The following is a 24,878-nucleotide window of genomic DNA, read 5'->3' on the forward strand; positions in this document are numbered from 1 at the left end:
ACTTAATTTAATCTTCACAACATTCCTCTTAGGGAGATAATCATCCACATTTTATAGATTAAGAAGTTTTTATGGATAAAGATGAAGAAATACACTAACATGCTCAAGAAAACCCGGCAAGTCAGAGGCAAAAACAGAATTGAAACCAGGGTCTCTCTGGCCTCAGAGCCTATTCTCCAAAGCATGATAGGACCTTAAATATGAGGCTGGGCCTGATTATTTATTGATGAATTATAATAGAAGTAATTTGATGGGGTTCCAAACTGCAGTATCTAGGATCTCATCTGTTGGTCTGATATTTATGGCCGTTTATGGGTGATATCTGTGTGACTCTTCCATTCATTATGGTTTTCATTAAGACTCTAATCCTGTTTAGACGTCTGTTTGTCATTTTTAACTCTCCTGTTTAATCTTGGGCAGCCCTAATCTTTTTTCACTACCAGCCAGAGAGAGACAGCTCCTGATGGCTCTTTTCTTCTCACAGTTGTGTGCAGGTGGGGGTGTGAGGGGAGATGAGTGTGGTGGGCCTGCCTGTCCATGACTGTGTGGGACGTGAATGTGTGTATGGAGTATCCGTGTGAGCTGTGATGTGAGCATGTGTGAAGTTCATGCATGGTGTCACTGTATTGGTGAGCACTATGAGTGTGTGGTATGGATGTGTGTTTGTGTTCATGAGTGTATGTATACGAGTATGGGTATGGGTTTGTGGAGTAATGGAGTACATATGTGTGTGTGTCAGGGGCTACCATTCATGATATTTGTATTAGTCTGTTCTCATGCTGCTATAAAGAAATGCTCAAGACTGGGTAATTTATAAAGAAAGGAGGTTTAATTGACTCACAGTGCCGCATGACTGGGGAGGCCTCAGGAAACTTACAATCAAGGTGGAAGGCAGCTCTTCACAGGGCAGCAGGAGAAAGAATGAGTGCCAGCAGGGGGAATGCCAGATGCTTATAAAACCATCAGTTCTCATGAGAACTCACTCATTACCACGAGAACAGCATGAGGGAAACTGGGAAACCACCCCCATGATTCAATTACCTCCACCTGGTCCTGCCCTTGATTACAATTCAAGGTGAGATATGGGTGGGGACACAGAGCCAAACCATATCAGTATTCTTTTTTCATAAGCACAAGAATTCTTGAGTGGAAACCTAGCCATCTGCTTCTAAAACACAGAGACCATTTCGCCTCACATCTGACCTTCCCTGGTGTATAAATCCTCCTGGGGTGAGAGGATTTTAGGGAATCCGGAAAGGGACAGCGATTGACCAGGCCCCCTCCCCTAAGACAGTCTCAGAGCCCAGCTCTCACTCATGGTGGACCTTACTTAGGTTTCCCTGGGGATGGAAATCTCCTTCCCATTGGTTTACAGAGAAATTCTTCCATTGGGCTTTTCATCCTTGAGGGAGGATTAGATTTGTTTTACTTTTTCAGTTATTAAGCGTCTACTCCTAAGGAATGAGTAACAAAGGAAATCTACATGAGTGACATCCCATATTGTGTCCTTCGCTGGCCCCAGTGCACACCCAAAGCTCATTCTCTCTGCTTTGGTTTATGGCATTTTCATGCCCAGGCCACTTTTCACCCTGCCCCTTTTCAAGTCTTGCCTCCTCCTTGGAGCCTTGCCTGCTCTCAGACCCAAAGGTGATTCCCATCTCTCTGCACCCTCTGACCTCCCCTCACAGACATTATAAGAGGGCCCACAATACTTAGTACTTAAAAATATTCTGTCTCTGGGTCCACCACGCCAGAACTCTGGGAGACCCACCAGCTATATTTCAACTCCCTACTTCCCTAGGGACTTCAAGGCTGAAATGATGGTTCAGGAAATACACTACATAAAGGCATCTGGCTGAGGGGCAAGTAGGGGCTGAAACAAAGTCCTCATTCATCTTACCAAGGCATGTGCCTAGATGGGGCACCTCTTTCAAATTGCACCAGAGTACCGCATTGGCAAGTGGTAGTCCTGAAAGGGAGTCTCAGAGAGTTCAATCTTCTTGTCTCAGGGCCTCTAGTAGCAGCCAGAGGAATGCTTAATGAAGAACCCGAAGATTGCTGCCTGCCCCTCCCCACGCGCCAAAGACGAAGTCTGGCCTCACAGTCTGTCTTCAGAAAGCTTCACCCCCTCTCTGATTAATCCCACCCCACTCTAATCACCACTTAACTCCGCATGCCCTTGTCTGGCTCCAGCTTAATTTTCACATCTCAGTATCTGCCTTTTAAGAGTCCTAAATCTTTTTTTCACATCTTTGTTATGTCCTTCCAACTAGTTAGCAAGCTGTAGGAGGGCAGAGAGCATGTTTTCATTTCCTTTGATTTTGGCCACCCTTGTGACATCCATCAGAAAACTCTGCACCCAGCCGGGACTAAATCAGTGTTGTTGACACACTGAGTCACCAGCCAAAGGTGCAGAGACACCAAAGCCCCGTGCTTAGAGCCAGGAGCTGGGCCAGTGATCCCTGTCCCCAAAAGCCAGCTCAGCCAGGCGCCTCAGGGGACACAAATCTATCCACTCACCTCCCTCCGGTTCTGGACCTCATTACCCAAAGAAATGTCCCTAAGGATTAGAAAGTTCCAGAGAAGGCTAGGTGCGGTGGCTCATGCCTGTAATCCTAGCACTTTGGGAGGCCGAGGCAGGTGGATCACTTGAGATCAGGAGTTCGAGACCAGCCTGGCCAACATGGTGAAACCCCATCTCTACTAAAAATACAAAAATTAAATTAGCCAGGCATGGTGGCACACACTTGTATTCTCAGCTACTTGGGAGGCTGAGGCAGAAGAATCGCTTGAACCCAGGAGGCAGAGGCTGCAGTAAGCTGAGACTGCGCCACTGCACTCTAGCCTGGGTGACAAAGCAAGACACTGTCTCAATAAAATAAAATAAAATAAAATAAGAAAGAAAGTTCCGGAGAAACTCAGCCAATCTCATGGTCTCTTTCTGTGGTGACATAAAGTGCTGGACAGGAAGAGGAAGAAGTGGCCCTAGCCCTTCGCCAGAGTCACCTTTCCTTATCACTCAGTGAAGGATTGATTCGATTTCTTGTGTTCAGGGGCTTTGCAGGGACTACAGCTTCACCCCTCCCTGAAGGCGTGTTTGCTTTGGATCAGGGACAGGCCTGTTTGCAGACAGAGCATCCGGAGACCTTTCGCTGGGTCTGTGATATGGTGGCTTTGTTGCTCTCCTAGACAACAATATATATGGCATGCCTGGCCAGTGGCATCAGGGAACATATCTCCTGCCACTTCTTCCTGGAGACCTCCAACCCCGAGCCCCTGGCTGACCTTCTCCACTTTTACCTTTCAGCCTCGTACTCCCGTGCCACCTCAGCACACTCTCCTGCTCTAAAAAAAGAAGCATTCAGGCAGTCACTAAATAGCAGTATTGATGCCCCATCCCCACATGCCCTGGAATGATAAGGCATCACCCGTGGTGTGTATCCAGACGGAGCCAGATTACGCTCAGGTGGTTAGAAGTCCAGGTCTAATTAGAGTTCCAGGGAATCAAGCCATTGTATTATTAATGATTCTCCGGCAATGTTCTGATTAAAACAGTAATTTTAATAAGCACAGCTCGATGCTAAGTGTTCACTGAGCACCTAATTACATCAGTTATAACTCCAAAATTATTTAAAATTCCGCTTTTTTTCCACCGGACCCGGCATGCACCAAATAAAATAGAGACTCAGACAACTTGGTGATTATCTGCTCTAATTAATATCCTAAGCACCTGTTTAAAAAAAAAATGTATCTTTGTCTCTCTTCTATCTCCCCCAAGTTCCTCCCACTCCTGTGACCCCCCAGAAGCTCGATGACATTGGTTACATTTGAGGCAGACATTCAGGGAGGTCAGGAATAGAAAGCTGTGAGGAAGGTAGATTTGAACAGTCCCCACACTAACCTCCAGGTGAGGGGAGGCTGCAAAGTGCTAATCCCCATTGATTGCCCAGGCAGGACAAGACCCCGGGGTGGGGGAAGCAGAAGCACCCAGCCAGGGCTACTAACCTGGAGCCAGTTCCTGACTGCAGCCTTATCTTCAGCAGACCAGCTTCAGTTGTCACATTTAACCATCACATTTGCATCTCCTGGAAGAGGGTGGCCAGTGGGTCAAGGGGCTTTCCTGTGTGGTTGTTCTCAAATTCTTCTGGCCACTTTCATTGCAAAAGAGACTGCCTGACCTATTCACTCCCTGGAAGGACACCAGGATTTCAGGAAAAATGGTCTGCTGAACCATCTGAGGGTTGGTGTCCACAGTTTTCTTTTTTTAAACAATTTTATCAGTAAGTTATCCATCTGTACCCAATAAGCCTGATAGTGAACAATGCGGTGCCGAAGCTCGCACTTCTTGTGACCCTCATGACAATATGCTACTGAGGAACAGCAGTCCTTAACATCATCGCGCCCAACCCACGTGCTGGGAGATACCATCACAAGGCAGCTTTCTGCTGTCTCCCACTGCCTCTTCAAGATGTTTATCTTGAGTACAGTTTTGCCTGGATCTCAGGCAGGTGGCATAGCTTCTCTGCACACTTGTAGATAATGAAAGCCCTTTCGTCACTCCAGTCTCAAACACAGCCTCAAATCGGAATGATAATGTCCAGTTCCAGACCAGACTTAACCTGTGGACTGACATGCAGATTTTTTTCCTCCCCTCGCCTGAGCCTGCTGCACGGTCTCCAGTTACTTCTGTCTCTCTCTTTCTCATTTGCTTTCCCCCAAATGGATCCACTTTGTAGAAAGGAGAGGGGTCAGAGGAGTTCTTTCTCACATGAACTGGAATTGGCAGCAGATAGCCTCTGTTCTCAGGCCTGGTGGATATTTCTGACTTTTACAAGGCTGGGTTCTTCCTGGGCCTTCGAAACTCTCCCCTGTTGAACCAGTCCATGGCTGCAGCTCTCATCAAGAGGGTGGTGCTTCCTCTTGACTGGACACTGTCCTCTCGGCCCTGATTTTCCAGTTCTCTCCATACAGATGTTTGCAGTGGGGGTCCCAGCACCACCTCCAGGGGGTCTTTTGGACAGGTTATAAAATGCTCCAGGCCAGCCCTCCCTCCTAAGGTGTCCACGTCTGCTGCAAGGGAAGTACTTGCCCATCCTTAGCCTGCCACCATTGTGGGGCTGGGGTGGGAGCAGTGACCTCCCAAGTTCCTGCTACACTCTGCCTCCTGCGGGCTCACCAGCCTACCCTCTGGATTTCCTCCTGCATCTTCCTATCCACTTCCAGGTGGTCCTATTGAAGGGTGGTTAGGTTTCAGCCTTCCAAGGGCTCCCTCCAATAACTCACACAGTCTCTTCTTTTTCATTCCTTCAACTCTTTTTTATTTGAGACAGAGTCTTGCTCTGTTACCCAGGCTGGAGTGCAGTGGCGTGATCCCGGCTCACTGCAACCTCCATCTCCCAGGTTCAAGCTATTCTCCTGCCTCAGCCTCCTGAGTAGCAGAGATCACAGGCATGCGCCACCACACCCGGCTAATTTTTGTATTTTTGTAGAGACGGGGTTTCACCATATTGGCCAGGCTCATCTCGAACTCCTGACCTCAGATGATCCTGCCCAGCTTGGTCTCCCAAAGTTCTGGGATTACAGGCATGAGCACCACGCCCGTCCCCTTTAATCCTTTCATTCCATTCATCTGGGTCAGGGGACCCAGGGTCAGGGGCAGAAGAATCATGAACCTGGATCTTGAGAATCTACTCTGAAAAATTGTATAGCAGTCTGCATTTTACCTTAGAACACAGCATTATTGTATCATGGTGCCTTCATGGATGCCTTAATTTTAACATCCAATAATATTTAACAAATGTGAAAACTGAGGCCCAGAGAGGTTAAGGGACTTGCCCGGTAACAGGTGAGTATGTGGTGAGGCTGAGCCACTTTCTTCTGACCTTAACAGCTATGTCCTTTCCATGACACCAAAAGCCTCTGCTGTGTTATAAACATTGACTATTAAAATTTTTTAAAAGCCCTCAAGTCACCGAATGGATACTCGCAGAATACCAGGGGGCCTCAGCCACACCTAGAGAACCTTAGCATAGTGCATTTGATTAAAGAGCTTAAAATAAAACCTGGATCATTGGGCAAGTATAATTAGCTTCTCAGCAGGTATTTATAGACCTATTTTGTACAAGAAACTGAAGTGGGAGCATACAGAGATATCTCATAAGAAGAAATAAAAAGAAGAGCCCTATAAGTAATCTAAAAAGAAACCTACCTAAGAAGAGTATAAAAAGTGCATTAGACTCATGCCAGTTGGACAGGCAGCCAGATTCTCAGAGAGAGAAGTAACAAAGGTTGATCAAGGAAGGCTTCCTGGAGGAGGGAGGGCCCAGGGATTTGCACATAAGCAGGAGAGGGGAGGATATTTGGATTAGCAGGAATGTATGAGCAAAGGCATGGAGGTAGGACTGGACAAAGCAAGAGAGGAGGCCAGCCTGGCAGGAGTGGAGTTGACATTGACCAGAGGGGTCGGGAGTGGAAACGTCAGCCTGGGTGAGGAGCAGAATTTAGAAGGCTGAAATGTCACACTGAGGTGTTTGGACTATAAACTTCATGAGATAGGCAGAGTTTTCTTGTTGTTTTAGATTTTATTTTTATTGTTGTGTTTCTTTAGCTGAAATTATTGGTACAAAACACTGCCTCTTGAAAGCCATCCCTGATTTGTACTTCCCTTTTGCTCCTATATCTTTTACCATGTCCCAATCATATTCCTAATATTTCATCATAGTTTGGGAGGTGTGTCTGTCTTCCTGACAACACTATGAGTACTTTGGGATCAAGGTCATATCTGTTCATTCTGTGAACTTAATGTCTACACGACTATATTGTAGGTGTTTAACACATATTTATTAATAATAACTATCAGCTATCGGCAAGGTACAGGGCTTAGCATTTTCTAACCCATGCCATCCTTCATGTCTAAGAGGCGGTATGGTGTCAAAGTTGAGAACATGGGCTCTCTAGCCAGCCTGGCTGAGTGTGAGTCCCAGCTGTACAACTTACTGACTACATGACTTTAAACAACTTCACTGAGACTCTCTGTTCCTCAGTTTCTTCTTCAGCTACAGATAAGTTTTATGTAACATATATATAGCAGTCTGGTGGATGGATGGATGGATGAATGGATGAACTCATAGTGGATAGACTAATGATTGAGTAAATGAATGAATAAACAAGCAAGTGCACAAAGTATATGTGATAAATCAAATATACCAGAATGCAGATTCACAAGGGCACACCAATCAACCCACACTGACTAACCCCTGGGTACAAAGCACTGAGGCCATGTGGTCATTGCTGCCTGCATGGAATGGTCTTGGTCCAATTGACCAGTCTATAAAGGTTCCCAAACCAACACAGAGGCACGGGATCCAGCAAAGCCTAGGAGCTTTCCTGCCTCATATCACCACCTTGCCAGGGCTGAATGAATGAATGGCAGGAATGAATAAATGAGCTCTATACCGAAAGGAAATTAAAATGTCCCAATGTAAGTATAGGAGACTCTTGTTTCCCCTTAGGCAGAGATTTAACACATATTCTTATCCTCCATCTCCCTCCCCCTCCCTCTATCCTTCCTTCCTTCTCTCACTCTCTCTCTCTTTCACACATATACACACATACTCATCTACTCACTCACTGCCTCCTAGGAAGCTGTGATGGACAAGACAATTCTCTATCGTTCTGCCCAAAGGAACCAGTCACTCAGCATACCAAGAAAAGTCAAAGAGAATACTACCGGGGGGTCTGATGTGTCAGAGAGGACAAGATGCCCAAGTTTTGGATGGTTAGAAAGGAAAGCTGAGAGAGAGTGAAGAAGACGCATTCCATGGTGTTTGCCGAAAACCAAAATTCTGTTTTACAGCATGAGGTTCCAGTGGCTTCTTACCTACTCAGAGTCATACAAGAGTTTAGGCAGAGAGGTAGAGGCTGGTCTCAGATCCGGCACCTGTGGATAATGCTGAGCTACCTTCCTGCTTCCTTGTGTACACAGCTGTTGACCTGGTGCAGTGAAGAAGGTCTTGGGCAGTCAGGCTTTGCCAAATCTGATTCTATGTCATATGTCATACCATTTGATGACACTGTCCTCCGTATGTAAAGATGACCTGGGAACATCAACGTGGGGTCCCTTCATAACTGGGGAAACAGATTCAAAGGGAAGTATCAAGGATGGACGATTAGAAAACAAGGAGTCCCTAAGAACCCACGCATGTTATCAATAACCACAGATGCCAACAGCAGAGCAGGAAGTGTTGCTGGGGACCAAGAGGCAAAGACCAGAGCTCTGTTGGGGGCAGTGCCAGGGACTTTGCCAGAGGGAGCTAATTTTTATGGTCTCTTTCAGGAGCAGTGATGTCCTAAGGGCCCCACTTTCCCTATTATAAAAGGATTCTCCCAAACATAAATTCTGAATCCTCATCTCAGACAACACTAAAGGTGGCTTCGACCTTCTATTCAACAACAGCAAAGATGTTCTTACCCCAGCTGTCTGACCAGCTTCTTCTTGGGCTCCTTCCCCTGATGATTTCCACTCCAAACCTCACCTTCTATACTTAAAAAGGCCACAGGCACTTTACATTTAAAAAACAAAAAAAAAAGGCCATAGGGACTTTACATTAAAAAAGGCATTTGGGGCTGTGCACAATGGCTCACACCTGTAATTCCAACACTTTGAGAGGCTCTGGTGGGCAGATCGCTTGAGCCCAGGGGTTCAAGACCAGCCTGAGCCACATGGCAAGATCCCATCTTTATAAAAAATTTAAGCAATTAGCCAGGCGTGGTGGCACATGACATGCCTCTAGTCTCAGCTACTCAGGAGGCTGAGGTGGGAGGATTGCATCAACCCGGGAGCCTGAGGCTGCAGTTTGCCAAGATCATACCACTGCACTCCAGGCTGGGCAACAGAGCAAGACTGCATCTCAAAAAAAAAAAAAAGCATTTGGGATTAACTGGAATTCCAAACCCCTTCTTTGATACTCTCTTGGAGACTGGAAGGCAGGGGAAGTAGAAATCAAAAGGGCAGGGCCCTGAGATGGGGGCCTGTTAGGCAGATGCCCAGTTTTTGGAAGAAGTCAAGCTCTGTGGTAAGGCTAGACTCGGGCTCTATGTATCCAGGGGCCTCACTGGAACCATGTCTGGGCAAACAACAATTGTGGAATGAATGAGTAGGAATGAGTAGGTAGGGGGTATCCCTGCCTTGTCACCCCACCCCATGCCATCATCACCTTTCCCCCTCCTGGGGTAGGGCAGTCAATGTGGGCCCTATAAGGAGCTTTGTAAGACCTGGCTAATCCCAGGCATCTGGTCCCCAGATGAGAGGTCTGTTTTAGTTATTTCTTAGGCCCTAGTTCCCAAATCCTCCTCATCCCCCATTTCCTATCCCAGCTGCTTTTTCTAACTGAATAAATCCACTGTTGTCATGGAGACAACATAGTATCAGCATCTCTGGTTTTTTTTGTAGGTCCTCCCCAAAACCAGAACTTCCTAGAAAGGGTCCTACTTCTACCTCCCTAGTATTTCTGGCATGGGAGTCTTCTCTGATAAAATATGGTTTGGTGTTTGGAATATCTGCCTTGCCCGTAAGATTTCCTACCCTCTTTGTAGTTTTACCTTGACCAAGTTTTACCTTTATCCTTAGCAAGCTAAGCTTAATTTGACTTCTTTCAGCCACGGATCCTGAGTTTCAGCACACTTCCAACATTGGGGTTATTTAATAAAGATAAAGACGGCAGTTACAGGGGCTGGATGGCTCTTCATGCAAAAGGGCAGACATAATTCTCCCCATGTCATAGATAAGCAATCTTAGCTCCAAGAGGCCGGGTGGCTTCTGCAAGGTCACCCATCATAGAAGAGCAAAGCCAGGGCCCTCGGCAGCTTTTCCATGCAAGCACTGCCACCTTCAGTGGGGTCTGCATCTAGAGACTGAGCGTGGTAACTACCACTATTGAGCACCAGCTGTATGCAAGTCTGTATGTACAGACATCACATAAGCCTCAGAACAACCTTGTGAAATTGATATCAATGTTGTCATCATTTTACAGAGAAGGAAACTAAAGCTCAAGAAAGTCCAGCATCTTACTTAGTGTCATACAGCTGCTAAGCATAGAAGCTAGATTGGAAACTGAGGGCTGTCCCCTTCAAAGTGCAAAACCAGTACAAAATATGGCCTCTACCTGAAAACAGGTTTCAGGAGCAGTCACTGCCCCAGCACTCATCCAATGGTTGAATTCCACTGTATGAGGCCAGAAGTTTCTTTTCATATTGTCCTCTCCCCTTTGACTCCTGCAGGACCTCTGCTGAGTTTTTATGAATGAGGAGGAAAAAAAAATGTCATTGAAAAGTTCAACCAACTTTGGACTCCTCTCTCTGAGTGATAGATAGGTTTAATTACTGCGAATTACTCAACCACTCTACTCTTCTCCCCCAAGTCATTAAAAATAGATTTTCTCTTTGAACTGCACTCCGCCCTCAGGTCTCTAGATAGTCAGGAGTTCTTAGGAGACAGCCCCGGGGTCAGCTTCTGGTCAGAAGGTTGTGCGTTGCTTTAGTTGCAATCACAGTCTCCGGAACCTCCAGCTGGTTTTCTGGGGTTTTTGTGCCTCATTTTCCTTAATGATGTTGATCACGTGACTTTCACAGCCCAGCGGACAGGCAGGAGGCTGGATTGGTATTTACTTTATGAGAATTTAAGGGGCTCTGAATGCATGACTATTGATTGTTAAAGAAATGGATCTAACACTGAGAGCAAACAATAATGAGTTCTTCACCTTAATTACTGTGAAGCTGATTCATAGGAAAAACCTAAGCTGAAAGTGTGGGCTCAGAGGTGTTCTGCTTCCTGATGAGCCCCAGAGATAGGTGGAACAGGTATTGTCTTTATTTCAAAAGAAGGAAATGAGGGCTTGAAGCATAACCGGAGTACCCATGGTGACAGAGCTGATCACTGGCAAGACCGGGACAGAAAACTTCTGCTGCGGCCACTACCCAAGCTGTGCTAACAGAGGGCTTGGTGACATTTTGTAGGAAGCTCAGATGGAAAACGTGGAGCCTGCTCACCGCCTCTTCCATTATTGTTCTGGTCCTAGTAGGCTTAAAAACAGAAGTCCAGCCAGGTGCAAAGGCTCACACCTGTAATCCCAACATTTTAGGAGCCAGAGGCAGGACAGCCCTTGAGCCCAGGAGTTTTTGACTAGCCTGGGAAACACGGGGAGACTCTGTCTCTCCAAAAAAAAAAAACATTAATTAGCCAGGTGTGGTGGCACACACCTGTAGTCCCAGTTACTCAGGAAGGCTGAGGCAAGAGAATCCGTTGAGCCCGAGAGGTAGAGACTGTAGTGAGCTGTGATTGCACCACTGTACTCCTGCCTGGGTGACAGAACAAGACTTTGTCATTTAAAAAAAAAAATCCCTTAGGGAATCTTTCACCCTCCCCAATCTATGTCCCTCTTCACCTTCTGGTTATCACCTCTCTTGCTGTCTGGCTCCTTACTCACCCAGCTGAATCACTGTTAGAAAACAGAGGAGAGTAAAACGAGCTAAGAGACTTGCAGTGGTCAGGCGGGTGAACATAATTGCAGTGTCCAGCAGCTTGACTAGGAAGCAGAAAGATATTCTTTCTAGGAAGAAGAATGGCCCCGGTGGCCGCTTTTGGGGCAGCTCCAGGAGAATGAGCCTTCCCTCTGTAGTCCTTGCCTCTGTCTGTCTGGACCCCGCTGCATCGGTGTGGGAATTAAACAAACTTAGACTCCAATTTTGTTTCTGTTACCTTACAAAGGATATGACCTTACCTGCGTTACTTAAGCTGACACTCAGTTTTCTAATAGGTAAAATGGGACTAAGAATACCTCCCTGGAAAGGTTGGTGTAAGGATTAAATGAGGTAATCTATGTGACGTGCCTGGCATGCAGTAAATACTGGATACATGCAGCTGTTGTTATTATTGTTCCTGCTGCTTCAATCCATTCAACAAGCTCGGTCCACTGCCCAGCTCAGGGCAAGGTGGGGCCAGCCAGGAGCCTGCCAGCTGTCAGGAGACCTCAGTGCCCATCACTTCCCCCAGAACCTTAGGCAGTAGATCCAAAGGGACATGATTTCCTTGCCGCCTCCCTCACCTGCTCCCAGCAGGGGAGATTGAGATTAAGCTGTTGCTTCAGGCATCCAGTAGACATCAGCTCTTTCCTGCTGAAGGACAGAAAGTGGTGTGGGAATTTTTCCTTAGAGACTTGCTGAGCCAAAGGGGATGGAGTAAGAGGCATGTCAGGAGGGAGGGGGCCTGGACTTTCCCCAGAGGGTCTACCTTGGCTTCTCTGCCTGAGAGAATAAGACCAGGGTCAGGGGTAGGGTTGGGCCTCCCCAAACATTGGCCCACATTTCTCTCCCTGTGAGGACTCTGAATGAGTGTCAAGGGAAGGATAGCACACTAGGCTGCCAGGCAGAAAATCCACAGAACATCAACATCTCCATGTTAATTGCACCCATTTACAGAAGGGCTTACAAGATTTGGTGCAAGCCTGTGAAGGAGAAAAACTCCAACCACCCATTTATTCCATCAGTTAACAGCTACTGGGTACTAGGAGCTGTAGCGTGCAGAGAAGCAGAATCCTCGCCTGCCTTCAGGTTGCTTCAAGCCTCCTGATCCCTGCTCTCCTCTTGCCTCGGATCTTGCAACGGACTCCTGGGCCACCTTCTCCCTCCTCATCCCTCAGAAAGGGCCCTTGCAGTATATCTAAGAAGAGTGAACGGTCGCTCCCATCATGGGTCGTGGAGGGTCCTCCTCCAGTTGGCCACTTTGCCACTCACTGCAAGTGAGGACTTAAGTGCTCTTTGGGGGCCTTAATTTCCCGGTAGAGCCAATGGAAATCATAACACATAACAATACCTGTCCTCTCTTCCTCTCTGGGGAGTTGTGCAGATCAAATGAGATAATGTGTGTGAAAGCATTTCAAAAATGCCAAAACCCTCTGCCAGGATTGCTGTGACTGCATTATTGATCTCTGTCCATACAGCAGCCCCAGCGGGGGTCTCTTCAATCCACCGTCAGCTGTGTGTGTAAATGAGTGTCAGATCTTTTCTTGAAAACAGATTTGGAGGGGGAAAGAGAAGAAAGTGGCTCTGAGACCCTACAAACCTGAAGGGGTGAAGGGGTGGACCTGCAGGGAGGGATGACCAAGAGAAGGTACAAAGGAAAGGAGAGAGGCCCATGGAGCCAGCTCCATCAGCTTCAGCTGCTGTGAGCTCTCCCCTGAGCCCTGGGGACCAGGAGGCTGTCGATGAGGCCAACTGGTGCTCCATTTGGGCATCTGTGCCACCTCCCACCCCTGCCACCTGGCTCCCAGCCACTGAGAAGGCCTCTGTTTCTTCCCTTGTGTCAGGAGCAGGGGACACGTGTGAGGACAGGTGTACCATCTGGCAGAGCAGATTCCGGGGAAGATTCCAGGGAAGAAAGGGATTAAATTCTCAATCTCGGCGGGGCCCACCAGCCTGGGGAACAATTTTCCCTTGTTCCTTTCGTCCCTGTGTCTCTCTTGCATGATTGCAAAGGAATCTTGCAGATCGCTTGAACACTGAGTGCTCCTGCCAGAGCCCCCTGAGGCGAGCTGCCACTCTCTGTCCTCTGAGCCACAACGCTCCTGGTTCTACTTCTATTGTGGCATCTGTCCTACTATATTGAGATTATCTGTTTCCTTGGTTTTGTTCTCAACTGAACCATGGGCTCCAGGAGGGAAGAGAATGTAGCCCTGATGCCTAACAGAGGGTTGAGTACAATGTAAGTGCTCAGTAGATGTTTAAGGACTGAGTGGGCCTCCAGCATGATCCACTGTCGGAATCACGTGAGGTTTTCTGCTTTCACCTCAGGCATTTCTCCAGAAGAGGCATATAAGTGCTCAGAACTATGTGGGTCCTTCCAGGTTTCCATATAGGGTGGCAGAGATGCAGCGTTGATTCTCTGTCCCCAGGCTTACTTGGCAAAGGGCCCTTGTTCTTATGCCTACCATTGGGAAATTCTTCTGTGGAAAGGGTGATGTGTCTGCTCCTGATGGGAGTAACTGCCCAGGGGCTTTGTCTAGGATGACTCACTCTTAGGGCCTCTGAGGCCTTCCTGGCCTTACCTTGGATGATCCAAACACTACAGGTCTGCCATGCTTTTCAAGACCTTCAGGAAAGAGGCTGGGTCCAGTGGCTTCCCTCAGTGACTTGTCCCCACTGCCTCTAATAATTATCTGATAACGTGTCTGGCTGTACCAGGCCTGACACTCTTTGGGCTACTCATGTGCTGAATTGAGAGAGTTGGTCAGGGAAAGAAAACTGCCCCACACTCTGCACTCCCTGCCAAGTCCTTCCCACATGTATCTTCAGCCCCTCTGAATCAGGCCAAGGAAGGCACCAGAGACGTGGGGCCCCGGGGCCAGAAGAGCCAAGAACACAGTGTGAGTCACCTTTAATTAAGAGTATTTCTTAAGTAAATGACTTAACAGGACAGTTATATTCGTTAAAGGCATAATTACAAGCCATAAGATCAAGCAGAAAAGAATGTCAAGCATGAGGGTGGAATCCAGTTTGAAGCAGCACTGCGGGTCCCAGGGAGAAGGCCATAAGGGGACAGGAGAAGGGCACCTTCCCATTGTATAATTCCCATCGCCACACTCACCCGCCAGCCCAGCCACCCCCAGATCCCAGCACTCAGAGTGGAGGGGGCCAAGGAGCCTCAGGCATAATTAAAATGCAATAATAATAAACAAATGCTAATTAAAGCGTCATAGAGTGTCCTATTAAACTCTGAGTCAGCCCTGACAGAGGGCGCCCGACGCGGTGGACACTCTCCAGGAGAAAGCTCCCTTTCCTTCTTGAGTTTCTGAAGACATATCCCTCCCCACCCGACCCAGCCCTAGAGCAAGTGCTGGACTGTCACCTGGGGTGCACAGTGAAGTGGCTCCCGACTGCGGAGGCTTGAACTTGGTCCTTTATGGACTTCATAGATGCAGAATGATTAGAACCAATTTCTCACTGGGCATAAAGTAGTCTCCAGAGCACTGTTGCCTTCCCCTACACCCCTAAAATCCCTCTAATTCCTTCCATAGCCCCAAGGAAGAGTGATATTCTGTTTCTTCCTGGCCCCAGGACCTAACATTTAAAAAGACCCACTCAGGGAGCTAGAGTCATCTATATCAGTGGTTGGCCTGTGTAAGAATCGGCTGGAGAGTTGTTAAGACCCATTTCCTGGACCCCCTTCCCCAGTGTTTCTGATTTAGTGGACTGTGGATTTTCACGTTCAGTAATCTCACAGGTGACACCACTGGTGCTGGTTTGAGAATCATACACTGAGGGCCATTGCTCCTTGAAAGCCCCAGGCCTGCCTCATGGAGGACATTGTTTTGGCCAAGGCTAGAAGGCTTGGAGGCATCACATATTCCAGTTCTGTGGTTTTTGCAGTTCTTCCCATGGTCACCCAGACCCACATATCCAGACTTGCACCGTCCTTTCCTTGCCCTCACCAAAGGTGTTTGAAGAAACCCTGCTTTCCAATGTCTGCTTATATGGTTCTTTCCACCTGAAATACCCTTCATCTAAATATTCTTCACCTTTTAAGGCCCATACACATACTGTGTATACTCCGTTTAGGGCAGCACTGTCAGATAGAAATAAAATTTGAGCCACAAGCATGAATTACATGTGTAATTTTAACTTTTCTAGTAGCCACATTTCAAAAAGAAAGAACAGGTGAAATTAATAATACATTTAACTCAAGATAGGCAAAATATCTTTTCAACATGTCAATAAAAATTATTGATGTAATTTTTTCCCTTTTTTCTTTTCCTCACTAAATCTTCCAAATCTAGTGTGTATTGTAGACTTACAGTACATCTTAATTTGTCCTAGCTACATTTCAAACTCAATAGCCGCATGAAGCTAGTGGCTATTGTATTGGGCAGCACAGATGCAGGCAGTGTTTTCTCCTTGCTCTGAATTCCCTCAGCCCTCTTTGAATACTTATCTTAGAACATGTATCGCTTTCTTCTTTTTATTGCTAGCCTGTTTGCAACTTGAAGGTGCTAGTTGTGTTTTAATGCTGTCGTTGTTTTTATTCTGAAGTGCCTAGCACTGGCCTGGATGGAGGACACGATCAATGAATATTGGCTGACAAATGAATATAGAAGCACATGAATATAAGAGACAGAGAAGGCTCCTGGGAACATCTGACTTTGAGGGTCTCCCCTCGGTCACTGTGACATTTCTTCCTCTGGTTTGTGTGTGGCTGTTACATCTTAGAGGAGAAAATAATTCAAGCTTTAGACCACCCCCCTCCACCCCTGCCAACTTATAAGTTTCCTGTTTCACTTTGCTCTTCAACTCAGTGCATTAAAAAAAAAAAAAAATCACCAGGAGGGCCCAGGAAACAGGAAAAATAGTTGTGCTATTGGTTTCATGTTTGGAGAAGAACAGGGTTTCACTATCTCCGTGGCACTTGGCGTGAAAGTGGGCTTTGTTGCTGGAGACACTGCTCCCATTCAGGGCCCCTTTTCCCAGCTGCTGAGGGCTGGGCTGTGTTTTGACAGACGGGCCGAATGCAATGCAGACAGTTGTTTTAATTTGCAGCCAGATGCAGACATCACTCACAAGGAGCCCGAAACCCAAGAAAAGGAGGCTAGGCACTGGACCACTATTCTCAGGCCTCAGAGAGTGGTTTGGAGGGGGCCAGCGGAAGCCTCCCAGGCAGCCAGGGTCTCTGATATCCCAGAGGGCTGATAGTCACCAGGCCCGGGAGAGACACACTAGAAGGTCTCCTGCAGATACCTGTCTGAAAGATGTTTCTTGTAGGCATTGTGGGCCATGAGGCAGGGTTCAAGGGTTATTCTTTAAGGCGGTGTGAAATCAATTGGTGGTGGTGGTGGCTGCATGTTATCTTTTAACTGTAAAGTTGTACAGGACAAAAATCATCAACAGTCTCAAGGAGGAGTTAGGGAAACTGTGGGAAATAGAAGGCTGGAATGTCAGAATTGGCAGGGACTAATGTAGCCTTCCTCTGAGGGCAGAAATCCTTTCTTCCAACCTTTGGGACAAATGTCACCTTGACTTCTTATGCATCCCTGTGATAGGCGTTCCTTTGGAAAGCCAGGCGGTTGCATGATGTTGAGCTTTTCTGAGCTTTTCACCCATGAGTCCTACTGCAGCCATACTGCTCCCCTTCGAACACTGGAAAACAGCCTACATGACTACTTTGAGACTCTTCATTGGACTAAATAAACATCCCAGGTTCATCTGCTGTACCTCAGACACCACTTCTGCCTCCCACCCCATCCTGGCCACCCTCCGGGAAGGATCTCTGGTTGAGCAACACCCCTCCTAGGGCAAGTTGCAGAGACCTGAACTCCGGACTCCCCAGTGTGGGGTGGCTTCTCTCAACCCTGATGCTGTGTGTCTATTTATGCAGCCCATGGTCAAATCAGCTTCTTTCGTTATCACATCACCCTGTCAGGTCACATCAGATTTTGAGTTGAGTTGACTTTGAGTCAGCTCAAACCCTTAGGTCTATTACACTTAAACTATTTCAAATCAGCTATCCCCCGTCTTAAACTTAGAGTACCAGTTTTTTTTAAAGCTAAATTGCAAGATTTTACACTCATCTCCCTGCATTTCATGTTTTTTTTATGAAAGGGAGGTGAGAGATGTTTAAAGCTGATCATGTCACTGACTTACAGAAAAGCCTCGTAATATGGAATGTTAAGTGTGATGATGTAGGAAGGATGGGTGGTGACACCCAAGAGAGGAAAGGCAGGCTCATCTCTCTCCCCTCCCACACATTGTACAACCCTACACTTAAGTTTATACTGAACTTATCCATGATCGCTTTTGCTCATCACAATCCTTCAGCTTGGCACGTCTTTCCAGGTCTCTGCATCTGACCCCCTCTTACCCGTTAAGGCACCTCTACCCCACTGGTCACTTCTTAGCTAAGTTCCCCAAACCTTCAGCACTCACACCAATCCCACACAACAAAAACTCAGCACAATGTAGAGCAAGTCTCGGTTTGTCATTACCAACTCCCACTGGACCATAGGGTTCTGGGAGGGCAGAATCCGTGTGCTGTTCGCTATCGTTTCTCTGTTGCATAGCACCAGAGCTCCACAGCGTTGACATCTGATAAATATTTGCTGAGTGAACAGTGTTAGGATCCATTCTGAAACTCTCAGGAGGATGCCGTGAAGGTGTCTCCATCATATCCTTTGTCCCCCTGCCAGAGGCAGAACACTGTGCTGCTGGAACACAGGTTATGTTTTTACTCTTTACACATCTGGTAGGTGGGGGACCTCTATGCCCTAACAAATAAGAACCCATTCCCAGCCCAGCAAATGTTTTTGCAGCCCAGCAGCCTCCTGCCCCAGCCAGCAACAGATACCTAGGACATATCAACTGGAACACTTCAGTCCTCTGACCCCCTTGCCTGGTCTTTATTGTCACCCCTGCTGTGCAAGTAGGGGTGAGTAATATCCAGACAGGCCCAGCTCAAGCCCCTGCAGGGCCCCAGCAGAAGACCAGGAGGAGTGTGCAAGGGCTGCACTCTCTGGGGGGCAGGGTCTTGATCTGCAAATTCTCACTTTCCAGGCAAGACAGAATCAGGCAGCTCTTTTCTGTGGATGTTCCCATTTAGCCAGACTTTTCAAAGGATGGGAGATTTACTAGAGAAACTGAATGCAGACATCAGAGAATGGGATAATTGGATCCAGGTGGTATATTTGGTTGGCTGTAAAGAGTCTGTGCCATACTATGAATATTATTTGATGGGAAAAGTTTCTCCTTTCCCTTTTTGAATGTTTTCTGTGTAGGCAGGATGTCTCAGCCCAAGCCCAGCTGAAAGCTCTTCAGAGATGAGTTTGTGCCACTCAATAGCCTTTCAACAGAGTTAACCATTTTCAGTACTTGCCACTGGCTTGCCCAGCTCTTGGGAGGATGCTAGTGGAGGGCAGAAATAGATGGAGCCTTTGCTGCTACCTCTCGCGAAGGCAAGAAGTCTTAGGCCTGCTACTCAGAGACACATTCGGCTTAGCCTACCTGCCTTACGCAGGTAAAGAGATTGGGGACATTGAGGCCATGACTTGCTGCTCAGTGTCACCTCTTTAGGGGAGGTGGCAGTGCAAGTGTGAGTACACACAGGACTATGTGACACACGCCTGCTAGTCATCACAGCCTAACCTCACTGTACCCTCTTTCCTCTCTCTGCCAGGTCACCAGGGTCCCCGTGGAGTCATGTGAGCAGTATACGACTTGTGGGGAGTGCCTGAGCTCTGGGGACCCTCACTGTGGCTGGTGTGCCCTGCACAACATGTAAGTTTGGGGTATACTGGAAAGGGTTTGGCATGCAGAAGACCAGGGCTTTCCGGGAATGATGGGATATGACAGTATTTTGCAGAGAGAGAGAGAGGAATTGTCCTCTTCAGAGCAGTAATTCTAATCGTGGCTTCAGTGTTGAGAGCAGGAAGAGGCAAAGAGGCCATGGGTGGGCCTTCTTTCTAAGTGCAGGGTCTTTGCCTCTCTTCTTTCATTTTACTTCCAAATTCAGCCCTTCAGCTGCTCTGAAGTGAGGTGCTTATATCCTTGTGTCTTTGAAAGAACTCACAAGGGATACTGTAGTCTTTAGGTTTCCCCAAAACCTCCTCAGTGTAGCCTGAAATAGGTGCCCCTCTGTGCCAAGAGTGTGCAGATGGTGGTGCACTGGCATTGGGAGGTTTAGACTCCAGCTAGCTGCTGTGTGACCCTGGATGGGTCCCCTGACAACTCCAGGCCTCTGTTTCTCCATTGCTGTTTAGGGAAAATGCCTATTTCACAGGTGAATTGTGAAGACTAAATGAAATAATAAATGCTTTGGTAATAAGGAAGCCCAGAAGAGGCTACACAAATCAGAATAATTATCATGGACCCTCTACCCTTGGGAGGACCCTTCTGGCCTCATTATTTCATGATTCCGAGAAGTTCACATCTCACTTCAACTGGCCTCATCATCTGCCATTGAATACCAACTCAATATAAATGCTAAATCACACTTAAACTTCCTAATTTGATGAGCCCCAGGGGAAGAGAAAGGGTGAAAACCCCGAAAGACAGAAGCTGGCTAGGAATTCTATTGCCCAATGGAGTTGGAAACTCCAGGGCTCTGTGCCAGCCAGCAAAGCATCTCCATGAAATGAGCTGGGTTTGGGGTGGAGGCGGAGGCGGAGGGCCAGAGTTCAGGGTCCTGCACAATAGCTCTTGGCTTCCAGCCTCTGCAGCAGGTGTTGGGAGGGCTCTGGGGGGAGGGAGAGAAGCTGGTGCCTCACAGATGCAAAATCTGGACTGGATTTGAGCCCGTGAATACTGGGTTCCCTGCTTGGGTTTTGGAGGTAAAAGATTGCTCAGAAAGTTTTGCAGAAGTGCTCTTAGCAGACCTGGACATTGTGTCTCCATTTAGGTCAGACAAGTGGTAAAGATGCTAATGCTGTACCCCAGGAATGGCAAAAGGGGGTAAATTTTGGTTCCCTGCAGTGAGGCTGACCCACCAGCCAGCAGGCAGGGTCTTTCCTCGAGAGAATTTCTTTCTCCAAAGAACCTGACAGGCTTCTGCCAGCTCTGTGCAAAGGGCCCTGGATGGCCTGCCCTCTAGCTCTGCAGTGGTCATGTCCAGTGGTACCTCCTACTCCCCATGCCTCCGCCACTCTGTCCTCCCAGCTTCGGTGCCTGTGGCACTTCTCCCATGTCGAACACACCAAAATTATAGATCGGGGATTATCATTTATTCAACAGCAAGGACGTCTGCTTTCCCCACCTTGAACAAGTGCCTATAGATCTATCAGCAATGCCTGGGCCTCCCCGCTGCCGCAAACCACCCCGTCTTCCTCCTGGTGCAGATCAGCTGTGACTGCTGAAATGAGCCACATCAGAATAGTCCCAGGTTTCCTCTGTCCCCTCAACTCCTTAATTCTTTAGAGAATCCTCCCTACCTACCAGGGCACTCGTCTCCCAGCTTCTCTGCCCCAAGAGCTCGCGGAGAACAAGATTTTTGCTGTTTATACCCAGACGTTTCTCCGCATCTGGTCATTCTCTTCTTCACCAGACTCTCCTGCAACACTCTCCCACCTGCCAAGCAGCAGCCTGGTATCAGGCATGAGGAGATGGGAGAAGCTGCAGCTCCCGGGTCCCCACAGAGGCCTCTTTAATGGAGGCTGAGGGCTGAGGAGCCTCTGAGGGGTTGGGGGGATTTGAAGCCTTCCTGTCTCTTCTGTATGCCTTGCTCTTGCAAGTGTGTTATTGTCTCCAAGGCTATTTATCTCTGTTAGGGCTGTTGCCATAAATAGTATGATAAAAAAAGAGCCATTTCAGTGAGTCAATGAGATAAAGGCTCCAGTCAAGAGCTCACTTTAGAGCTATCTTAAGGATTCACTTAAACCTCAATAATTCTTTTCTTTGACAGCATTCATATTTAGATCCATTATGTGCCTGAAAAGGAAGAGGGGGAGGAGTTTGGGGGAGTTAGGGTGTGAATCACTGCTTGATTGTGGAATCGCTAGTGTCCCGATGGCTATTTGGTTTGGACACACTGGCACCAGCCGTGGAGCGGGTTTCCATGTGACAAGGCAGGCAGCAACCTGAAGCTCCCAAGTGCTGGTGTCACCTGCCCACCTGCCACTGTGGGCAGGGGAGCCCAGAGCCTGAGATGAAGATGTTGGGAGAAACAGCCAAACAAGCTTTCTGACAGAGGCAGCCCTGGCTGCAGTGCCTTGTCTGTCTCTCTGTCTCAAGGTATTATTTCGTGACACAAACATTTATTTAAAATATACCATGTGACAGGTAGAATATCCCAATGAATAAAACATGGCCACTGCCTTCGAATAGCCATTAATCCACCCACAAGATCATATGCACACTGTCCCACACTGCCAAGACCCTCTCCTATTTTCTTAAAAATTTCTCTGGAGGAAAATGATAATATGAATCATTATCAGCATCATTAATATTAATATTATAAGGGCTAACACTGTCATGGCACCTACTACGTGCCAGGCCATTTTCTAAGCACTAACTCCTTTAATTCTTACACCAACCCTGTGAAATAGGTATTATCATCATCCTCTTCCTTTTTTTTTGTCTTTGAGATAAGGTCTCACTGTGTCACCCAGGTGAGAGTGTAATGGTGCAATCACAGCTCACTACGGCGCTCAAGTAATCTAACCAACTCAGCCTCTTGAGTAGCTGGGACTACAGGTGTATGCCACCATACCCAGCTAATTGTTTTTTTTTTTTTTAGAATGGGGTCCCACTGTGTTGCCCAGGTTGGTCTTGAACTCATAGGCTCAAGCAGTCCTCCTCACCTTAGCCTCCCAAAGTGCTGGGATTACAGGTGTGAGCCACCATGCCTGGCCAATCCTCATTTTTTTTTACAGTTGAGGAAACTGAGGCAGAGAGAGATTAAGTAGCTTGTCCAAGGGGTTGCAGCTAGTAGGTAACAGGTCTGGGGTTGGAACCCAGGCTCTTTGGCCCCAAAGTTCATTTGCTTTTCCATGGCTGTGCTGCTTCTCAGGTCCCACAGGCTGCCCTCACTCTCTGGTCTCAGCATCCCACAGTGCTGTAAAGAGTCATTCTAGGGCCGAGCGCGGTGGCTCACACCTGTAATCTCAGCACTTTGGGAGGTTGACGTGGGTGGATCACGAGGTCAGGAGTTCGAGACCATCCTGGCCAAGATGGTGAAACCCCGTCTCTACTAAAAATACAAAAATTAGCCGGGCACGGTGGCGGGTGCCTGTAATCCCAGATACTCAGGAGGCTGGGACAGGAGAATTGCCTGAACCCAGGAGGCAGAGGTTGCAGTGAGCTGAGACCCTGCCACTGCACTCCAGCCTGGGCGACAGAGCAAGACTCTGTCTCAAAAAAAGAAAAAAAAAAAAAAAACAGAATCATTCTGAGGCAGGAAAACAGGGTCTGGAGGCAGGGAACATAAGGCTGATTCACACTTCAGCTCTGACAGAAAATATCCTCTCCATAGGCGTACACTGGCTGTAAATGACTTTGTAGCTTTACTTCATCCTCTTCATTTACATAAGACATATTCCAAGTAGAGGGTATTTAAACTCCCCAAAATTCTGTAACAGGGCCTTTGAGCCCCTATGCTCAGGCCCACTCCCGCACTGTGGCGTGAACTTTCATTTTCAATAAATCCCTTCATTTCTTCCTTGCTTTGTTTGTGCGTTTTGTCCAATTCTTTGTTCAAGGCATCAAGAACCTGAACACCCTCCACTGTTAATTCTTTATGTCGAAACTGCATCTCTCATGTTGGGGATTAATCCTCTTCCCTCTCGGTCTGTCTTTAACTGTGACGGAGGCTGTCTGAGAGTCACCAAAGCCCTCCTGAGGACAGTAAAAGTCTTCTTGAGAAGACAGGACACAGGCCTCAGGGCAGCAAACTCCCATCCTGCCCAGGGGACAATGGAGCCAAACAGATGGGTCCCAGAGGCCTGACCTCTTGTGAATCTGTGTTTATGGCAGGTGCTCCCGCAGGGACAAATGCCAACAGGCCTGGGAACCCAATCGATTTGCTGCCAGCATCAGCCAGTGTGTGAGCCTCGCAGTGCATCCCAGCAGCATCTCAGTATCTGAGCACAGCCGGTTGGTAAGTAACTCATCCAGGGGCATGGGGAGAGGGAACACAGTGCGTGCACCTGTGTGGGCGTGCTCCATTCACGCTTGCACAGGTATCTGTAAATTGATCAGACTTTAAATCCAGTAAGGAGACTTTATGTTGATATCAAACGTATGGCAATGCCTATTGTAAAGAGCATAGTCGTTCTCCAGTTTCCCTGCAAATTCATTACCCATTGATCTGTTTTGTAAACCTAGATTTTGCATTTAGTAACAAACATCTGCAACATGATGCAATCCAATACCGAATAACACATTCTTTAGTATCTGCTGTATTTACAATTCTTCACTCACTGCACTCTTACAGAAATCTGCGAGTTGCATATGTGTGTGTGTGTGTGTGTGTGTGTGTGTGAGAGAGAGAGAGAGAGAGAGGAAAGAATAAGAGCAAGAAAGAGACTCCCTCAATTCGAAGTCAGTGTATGCTTAAAGAGAATATTAAAGAGAATAAAATAGCCTTTAACTATCTGTCAAGGAACAACCCAAAATATTTCATGTCCTCAGGCCCTGCATTATTATTTCATTGTGAAGGTTTTATGAGCATTCACGAATGTTAATTAGTTAATGAACCTTCCAGGATTTCAGTTCATTCATCCCCACCAGGAGCTTTTGGCTCCAAGGGAGCTGAGGAAACAAACAAGAGAGTTTGTACCTAAGTCTCTTGGCCCCATGGAAACGAAACTGGGGCAGAGATTCAGCAGCAAACAAATGTATGGAAAGGCTAGGTGATGCCCACTGAGACTGAGAAACCCACTGCAAATAACAGCACTGGGTATTGATAGGAAGACAGAGGGAAACCTACAGGCTGGGCATGGTGGCTCACGCCTGTAATCCTAGCGCTTTGGGAGGCTGAGGTGGGGAGGGTTGCTTGAGCCCAGGAGCTCAAGTCTAGCCTGGGCAACATAGTGAGACCCTGTCTTTACTAAAAATTTAAAAAATAAAACAAAGGGAAACCTACCTATGCCATCACGGTCCTCAACTTGGAGGCCACCGAGTTGTCATCACTGTGAACCCTATGGGCACACCTCATGGGCAAAGGAAATCAGTGGCCTTTCTTACCTATTCAAATACCACTTAGATGCTGTATTGTGGTAATTTGAGTACAAACTCATTTAAAAGTGCAATGGATTTAGGGCAGCATTTTGCCATTGAATATTTTCTCGATCAGCAGATTCCTCAGAGAGTCTGTGATATTTTTACTATTAAAAGTAGGGTCTTCAAATTCA

At 47.4% G+C, this 24,878-nt stretch overlaps 1 protein-coding gene and 1 long non-coding RNA gene across 4 annotated transcripts in view; one reads left to right on the forward strand and one right to left on the reverse strand.

The window, feature by feature from the left end:
- Nucleotides 1-24,878, forward strand: part of PLXNA2 (plexin A2) — a 216,805-nt gene that overhangs the window by 120,840 nt on the left and 71,087 nt on the right. The window contains exons 5-6 of the mRNA XM_055233595.1: nt 19,211-19,311; nt 23,500-23,623. Of these exons, the coding sequence (XP_055089570.1) occupies nt 19,211-19,311; nt 23,500-23,623 (225 nt within the window). The remainder of the gene's footprint in view (nt 1-19,210; nt 19,312-23,499; nt 23,624-24,878) is intronic.
- Nucleotides 7,807-13,024, reverse strand: LOC129458071 (uncharacterized). 3 transcript variants are annotated; one of them, XR_008649531.2, is made up of 4 exons: nt 12,869-13,024; nt 12,102-12,168; nt 10,164-10,283; nt 7,807-8,127 (listed from the first exon to the last, which is right to left on the reverse strand). It is a non-coding gene; the product is annotated as an uncharacterized lncRNA (long non-coding RNA). The 3 variants fall into 3 exon arrangements; XR_008649530.2 differs by having other exon boundaries at nt 12,102-12,171; XR_008649529.2 differs by having other exon boundaries at nt 10,164-10,286; nt 12,102-12,171.

This window comes from Symphalangus syndactylus, chromosome 19 (assembly GCF_028878055.3).
Source record: "Symphalangus syndactylus isolate Jambi chromosome 19, NHGRI_mSymSyn1-v2.1_pri, whole genome shotgun sequence".
In the NCBI taxonomy this organism is placed as follows: Eukaryota; Metazoa; Chordata; class Mammalia; order Primates; family Hylobatidae; genus Symphalangus; species Symphalangus syndactylus.